Genomic DNA, 7,562 nt, shown 5'->3' with positions numbered 1-7,562 from the left:
ACAGGCAGTTTACTGGCAACTTGTAGAATGCGGGGGGGGGGAACTACCTTTACTTCTGACAATGAAGAATCTGTCATGAGTTTTAATGCCTCAAATTGCAAAGAATAAGGATTTTTCTATCACAGCATAAAACCAAACAGCTCAGCAATATCTGTACAGTTGCACCCGACATGAGACTGTCAGACATTTCTAACTTAGACTCCTGCTTTTTGGTCCTCTCTGTATACAACTCACTTTCAACCTCCTTAACAGCCTGCAGTATCAAACTTGTACTGAATAGCAACTTGTGTTTGACCAGGGATGGCTACCATTCTCTTTGGTAGGAGACTTGGTAAGCTCACAATCATCTGCACAAGGCTAGATAAAAGCAATGCTTGCTGCTCTTCTGCTCAGAACAGGAGGAAAAAAAACAAATCCTAAATTCATTCTCTTTCAGGGTCATTTCACATGACATCCCCTGCTAAGGAGAATGTGATACTGGCAAGTCCTTGTGTCATTTTGCGGAGGAGCCCTGCCTTGGTTCCAGTCTCCATGTGAAAGGTTTGCAGTTTCACTTTTCTCTTAAACAAGCCGAGTGGGAGAAGGAGGAAGAGGAACTGTCTTCAAATTATTAGCATTGAGCATGTTTTGGTTTTTCCTTAAGGATAAATATCATCTTCAAATGAGGCAGGGAAGCCTCCTGGTCACGTTTAGAAAGAGGCACATCACTGTTAGGAGTCAGTGCCTCGTCAGCAAATGCTGTACCAATAAAACGCAGTATTTACTACTTTGTTCTTAAACAGACACTGGCAGCACAACACATTCATTAATTAATAATCTGAATATGATGTATTAAGAAACATACATATATTGGTTTTGAGAAGCTGTTTCCAGGCACACAGCATTTCATTCTCAAAACTAAGGCTGGAGCTGATACTGAATTGGTGGGAAATAGTTACTGTGGTTTATATACAATAGAATTGCTACAGACACAGGCTCTGGAAACACCTCAGGCTGAGCAGTGATCTTCCAGTGGACGAGTCAGCTTAGACTGCTGCTGCTGAGCACCAGTCACCCTGTGCAAGGAGAGCTGGCTTTTGGTGGGCAGAGGACAGTCCTCAAGCACTATTTTTCTTGAAGGAATTCTTAAGGGGCACCAAGTGACTTGGGATATTCACCTGCATGTGAATTCACCTTTTTGCAGTAGGAAATACATAGCTAACTGCCCTTTCAAAAAGTCAGTATTAAGTCCTGAATGTGTATTTTTGGTGTCATTTCTGATTCTCTGCAAGCTTTTTATAAAACTGTTACCAAGGTATGTATTTCTGTCCTGTCTATCAAGCTTGCTTTTTTTTATCCCCTGCAATTTTAAACCAGCTGAATTTGACACAAGTCACACACAAACTGCTCCTAACTAAAGCAGAACTCATGCCTTCATTGAGGGACTTTGGCTAAGGTAGAAAGCCTCAGGGAAGGAGCTGGACTCCATCTCTCTGCTGGAGAGATAAAAGGTACAAACTTTATCCTGCACATTCAGCAGGAGCATAAAGCTGTTTCCTTGGGATGTGCTTATAGTGCCACAGTGCTCAGTTCCAGGGGAAAACCCTCAACAAGGGAAGACTTCTACTTGGTTAAAAAACCCAAAGAACAGCAACAAACCACAAGCACAAACTGAGCACTGTTCAGATTCTTCTCTTCTCCCCCCACTTTGGTAAGCATCCACACAGAGCCAGCCACTGCTTCCACTGACACTCAAAAGTGTGAGTTCAGTGGCCTGATGGGCACAACCACAGGTTTATGCTGGTGTTACACACTGTCCTGTGGTCCACTGAGTCTACAGGATTGTCACTTGCTAGGTATTTGGCATAGATAAAAATTCTTCTGAAGCAACACATTTACCATGTGCCAAAAATTTAGGAGGATGTGACAGGCCAGCTGAACTCCCTGTTGTACATAAGGCAGAATTTGACCCCAAATGCTCGTTTACAGTTTCATTCACTGTTAAAATATCTCTAACAGCTCTTGTTCCAGTTGTATATTCTGTTATCCTGCTTCACTGCCTGAGAGCATGACAGGTAATTAATTTAATGGTTTCTCATCAATGATTGGAATGAGCCACACTGGATATGAAACAATGACATTATCTTAAAGTAAAGTGGAGGGCCCCTTACCTAGAAGACTCAGTCATCTTTAAAGAAAACCGTGTAACTTCTTGGAAAGCTGTTGTTCAGAAAAACCCAAAGCTATAGACATAGGAAAGCTGTTGTTCAGAAAAACCCAAAGCTATGACATGTGGAATCAATTTGACAATCACTAATGTAATGGAATTATGGTGATCTTAAATAATGATTTACCAAAATAAGATTTACCTAGGGGGCTTTAAAATCAAGTTATTTTGGTACCAAAAAAAGTATTTCATTTAATTCCCCTTTGCCCCTATGATTCAGATGATCTTTCACTCTACAGTTACGGACTTGGCCAGATTTCTTGGAAAATCAACCTGCAGAAAGGGAGGAGAAAGAACATGCTTGTGAGTATTTACACACTTTCTTTGTGTATAACTTTGTCATGTGTGGAATGTTTGTTCTGCATTTAAATTGAAAACAACTGAATATATTTCCATGTTCATTTAGGCTAATTGGTGCAGAAAAAGTTCATAAACTTCAATTGTTACAACTCTTCCATCAAGAACTAAGGAGTTAGTCCCTTTAGTCTATGTTGCTACATTGCTCAGATGACAAAAGCTAGAGGCCACTGTATGTATTAAGATTAAATACTGAACACAAACAGACTCTGCTTGTCTAACTGTGGGTTGAGACCTTCCTTGTAGGTTCCTGCCAGCCCTCCAGAACCCTGTGCTCATACCAGAAAACAGACACATCTCCAAACCCAAACTGCACAAGAGTTGGCCAAGCGTACAAGACTGCCTTAGAGGTCTGTTCACAAGCAGCTTCTCTAACTGCCAGGTCTGCCACTGAGCCTGGTCATTCAAGTAGCTCAAGCAGTTACACAAAAAATACCCACAGACTTCCAACATCACCCAACACATCTTTTTCAGATCTGGAGATAGCAAACACCAGCGCAGAAGGGAAGGAACACTGTACTTACATCGTATCCCCTGAGAACTGCAAGATGGAAAGCCAGAAGCTGAAGGGGGATAACGCTCAGGATCCCCTGCAGACAGTCTACTGAATGGGGAACTTTGATTGTTCTCTTATTGCTCTTAATTGTCTCAATGTCTTCCTTATCACAAATCACAACAGGTCGCCCCTGCAACAAAGGAAAATGTTGAAGAAAAACAGGTCGGGAAGGTTCTTTTCTCACTTTTATTCACAGCACCTTTTACTTAATTTAGAACAAAACAGCTCAGCATCCCCTGGGTATCCCTCCAGCACATTTTAAGGGGTAAACAAACCCCAGTAGGCTCCTGCAGTCTGCTGCAAAATTGCAATTGGAATGCCCAGAGTATCTACTGACTTCATGTTTTAGGCAGTGACGCTAAAGCAAATAGTTTGGCTGCTCTGTAAACTGCTTTTGTATTAAAAGCAACATTTCTGATGCTCTGTGAACTTTTCTAGGTACTTACCTGACGTGCTATGACCTGCTGGAGGGCATTCTGGCACTTGTCATACGTGTGGTCTCTCATGATGATCATGATCACAGGCATGAGCTTGTCCACCAGTGCCAGAGGACCATGCTTCAGCTCACCAGCCAGAATCCCTTCTGAGTGCATGTAGGTGATTTCTTTAATTTTCTAAATGGGGGTAAAAACAGTCATTCTTAAAGCTTTGGGCAAACTTTTAGGTTTGGTTTTTTAAGCATCTCTGTGGCTTCTTCTACTGTCTTTGTAAAAATGCATTCTGACTCTCCTCAGATCCCACATGTAGACAAGCCAGCCTGAAAACCTAGATCAACGTAGTGCATCTGGGCTGAGCTGCTTGCAGGCCCTCAACACACCCAGTTCTAACAGCAAACCCACCACAGGTCTTATGATGTGCCCTCAGCCAGCACATCAGTCTTCAGCTGGGCAAACACAAAGAGGAGGCATTTGCACATCAGCTGGTGACAGCACTTCTAGCGACAGGAATCTCCTCACAGGTAAAACTGCAGCTTGAAGTTTCAGAAGGTGCATGCTCAGGTTTGGCTGCTGAGCATTCCTGGAAATGCCACCACAACAGATCAAAGAGCTGATTTTATTAGGGTGCCCAGTCTGTCACAGTAAAGCATTCCCAGTGTGAATGTGGAAACTGCCTTTCAACCCTCTGCAGCCTGTGGCTGTTCCATGACTTGGATACAAGCAGCAGTCCCAGCAGAGCTACGGTGAGTTTTAGCTACCTGTCCCAGTCTGGCAGCCAACACACTGTAGCAAGTAGCTGCTTTTACAACAACCTGTGGCCACATGTTGCTCCTTGTGCTGAAATCTCAAGTCCATAGCTAAGTGTGAACCAACTTTAAAGGAAGAAATCTCTTACCAAAGCTCCCTCCAGACATGTAGCATAATGGTAGCCACGTCCCATGATGAGAACAGACTTCTGATGGTACAGCTCTGTGGCCAGCTTCTGAATCTCATCATCCATACTCAGCACTTCTTTAATTAAGTCTAGAAGAGAAGAATTCTAGTCGTGTGTGCTCTCAAACTGCACATTGATTGTACTTCATACACACAGCTAGCAATGACTTGCGTAACAACTAGAGTCAGTGTTTGAAGAGTCCAGTTTAGGCAGACATGAGAGAACGTGGTAGCAGAAGTTACAGCTAACAGCCAGTTGCACCTGTCTGATCCCCTCAGTCTTTCAAAAGCAACGTTCAGGCACTGCTGAAGTTCTTCTGTGCTACTGAGCTTCATGTGATGAGATGCAGTAAATGCAGAGGTTTCCTACCTGGCAGTCCCTTTAGACCACGCATTATTTCCTTGCGCCTTTCCTGCATGGAGATTCTGTCATCACACATCATCAGAGCAAACATCACCAGAGACACAAACTGGCTGGTGTAGGCCTGGTAAGGGGGAGAGAGAGAGAGAAAACAGGTCATTAAGGCAGTAACCAAATGGTTGTCACCCTGTACACAAAGTTCTTAAGACTAGCTGTTGACTTTATCCTTAACATGGCACCAAATGACAGCTTTGTCTCCAATTAAGTAGCAGAAGTGAACATGAAATTGACAGGGAAAAGCTCATTTGAGCAAGTCTCAAACAGAGGGGTGCAATGGCACAATCTCCTTATTCTCCAAGAGATTAAGCGAAACGGAATATTTCTAAGATTCCCTGACACCTATTAAATCCTGTTTTGTGACCAAACCTGTGTCCATCTTTACTGCAGATAAATGCTGAACACACAGAAGATGGGCAGAGCCCCTGACTGGAGATGTGCACTGGAAGCCCACCACTAACATCTGGCCATCACAGCAGGACAGCTCGCTGAGATCTTTTGTTCAGGGAACACAAAGGCAGCTGACAAGGTGTGGGATTTCCCACCCCACTTCTTTAAGAGCAGATTCAGAACTCTTCACCTTGGTCAGGCTCTGTATTGCTCTAAAAGACCATAGTGACTGGTGCCACTGACTGTGGGGAAAAGTCAGCTGCACAGCAATGAGATTAGTGCTCAAGTGAAGGCAATTCTAGTTGTAAGAACATTTGGGACACTGTCAAGCAGCTGTTGCAGTGTCTAGCCTCTGAAGTCCCTAAAAACAAATGTTATTAAATGGTCTTTTGGTGCCAGCCTGGGATTGAAGTTACTTAGAAGTTAAAATTAAGGTTTGTAGTATTTCTCTCCCTTCCTAAACAATAAGCAAACAAACTTTCATGTTGCTATATTGGAGAAAAGGTAAAGAGCTCTGAAGGAATCTAGAAAAGCTTTGGTTATACTGAGTAGCAGAGTTTGATATGGAATGTTGGGGGTTGGACTAAGTGATCTTTAAGGTCCCTTCCACCCCAAACCAGTCTGTGAGCCAGTCTGTGATGTGATCTACTTTGTTTTGGTGCAGTTCAAGGTTACAGAAGTAAACAGCACCAAACAGTCATGCTAACAGCGCCTGGGCTGTTTTCATATGTTCCCACAATGAAGTTCTGAGCAACGTTAAGGCAGAATCTTTTCAAGTTCATATTTCATTTACGCACAGCTTTGGTAACTCCCCACATCACCAGAGAGAAAATGCCATTTTCAGTTATCTCCAAACTCTAACGTTGGCCATGTGAAAACAACCCAGGGACAAACAAGAGTTTCTTGTAAGAGACTCATGAATTTTCCATGATCAAATTCCCCAATGAACTATTAAACTCAAATGTGGTTTTTGGCTGAATTTATATAACAGATTGACATCATCTCGCCTCTAAATAGAACTAAATCAAAGCAGATTTCACCGTGCAAAAGCACTTCATCAAAATGAAATGCAGTAAAGCAAGTTATTTCATACTGTATCACACGCAGCCAGATGCATCAACCACAGAATGATTCTGTTAGGTGGACATCAATAGTGGTTTTCTGGGAGACCATTCCCCGATTTGCTAAAAATCCAGATTTAATATCACACTTTCTTTAGTAAAGGCAGAGCTGTTAAGGGCAGTTAAAGGTTATCAAACTATCTATAATCTTGCCTTTCAATTTCTTTTTTCATCTTTAGTCCTCAGTTTAAACCTGCACCTCAGCACAAATGATGACAAAGATAATTCTTGCCTCTTAGGGAATTCTGCCTTCTGAGACCCTTTGTTTTCAATGCTTGATATTGCTTCCTATTATATTTCATTATAAAAGGGGAAAAAAAACCCCTTTGCAAGATACAAGAAAAAGAAACTGGAGTGCTGTTGGGCACATGGTCATGAACTGCAAATTCAATAGCAGCTGGTAAAATGGGACCAGAAGGCATTTCCCAGAGGCTCAATGCTATAGCCAACACCTTTCAGTAACAATAATGAGTTTGTAGACCTCAGTGATGATTGTTACAACTTACCTTGGTACTGGCAACCCCAATCTCTGGTCCTGCATTGATATGGACTCCACAGTCTGTCTCTCGTGATATAGAACTGCCAACAGTGTTAGTGATTCCCACAGTCAAGGCTCCTCTCTCTTTGCAGTATCGAAGAGCCATCAAAGTATCTGCTGTCTCACCTGAAAAGACAGGTATGGACAGTTTCAGGTCAGTGTCAGTCACAGGTAGAAATCTGCAGTGATTTTTCCAAATAGAATCTTAGAGGTTTGCCTGCAAGTCAAAGGAGGTGGGAGTTACTTGGACTAGATGACCTCTGGAGGGCCCTTCCAATTCAGATAGTTCTGTGATTTCAGCCCCGGCTGAAATAAGGTGTTTTAGGGTGTTTTAACCCTAAAAAGATGACAGTGAAATCTAGAAAACACAAAACCTAACAGTAGTTGGTGTAAGGAAAAGCCAGTGTTCTGCTATGGCTTAAAACAGGAAAAAAAGATGCACTTGAACTGCCTTTAGCAAAACCACCTTTCTTCCTCTTCCTGGTCAATAAAAATGCATGTTGTGTGTGGGGTGGGGGAAAACGTAGGGACCTCTGGACACAGCTCAGCTGCTGAGTGCAGGGGATGCACTGGGTGCCATCTGGCCTCTGGAGCTCTGCCACCACC

General features: G+C 42.8%; 1 protein-coding gene across 1 annotated transcript in view; it reads right to left on the bottom strand.

Annotated features, from left to right (window-relative positions):
* Positions 1 to 2,256: 2,256 nt before the first annotated feature.
* The window catches only part of GFPT1 (glutamine--fructose-6-phosphate transaminase 1), a 32,900-nt gene continuing 27,594 nt past the window's right edge, over positions 2,257 to 7,562 (bottom strand). The window contains exons 16-21 of the mRNA XM_009999352.1: positions 6,925 to 7,082; positions 4,860 to 4,974; positions 4,452 to 4,579; positions 3,566 to 3,733; positions 3,088 to 3,249; positions 2,257 to 2,479 (exon numbers count right to left, since the gene is read on the bottom strand). Coding sequence (XP_009997654.1) covers positions 2,435 to 2,479; positions 3,088 to 3,249; positions 3,566 to 3,733; positions 4,452 to 4,579; positions 4,860 to 4,974; positions 6,925 to 7,082 — 776 coding nt within the window. The 3' untranslated portion in view covers positions 2,257 to 2,434. The remainder of the gene's footprint in view (positions 2,480 to 3,087; positions 3,250 to 3,565; positions 3,734 to 4,451; positions 4,580 to 4,859; positions 4,975 to 6,924; positions 7,083 to 7,562) is intronic.

The sequence above is a fragment of the Chaetura pelagica genome, unplaced genomic scaffold (assembly GCF_000747805.2).
Source record: "Chaetura pelagica isolate M959 unplaced genomic scaffold, ChaPel_1.0 scaffold526, whole genome shotgun sequence".
Lineage (NCBI taxonomy): Eukaryota > Metazoa > Chordata > Aves > Apodiformes > Apodidae > Chaetura > Chaetura pelagica.
Note: the sequence above shows the minus strand (reverse complement) of the source record. Positions and strands in the feature narration are given on the sequence as shown.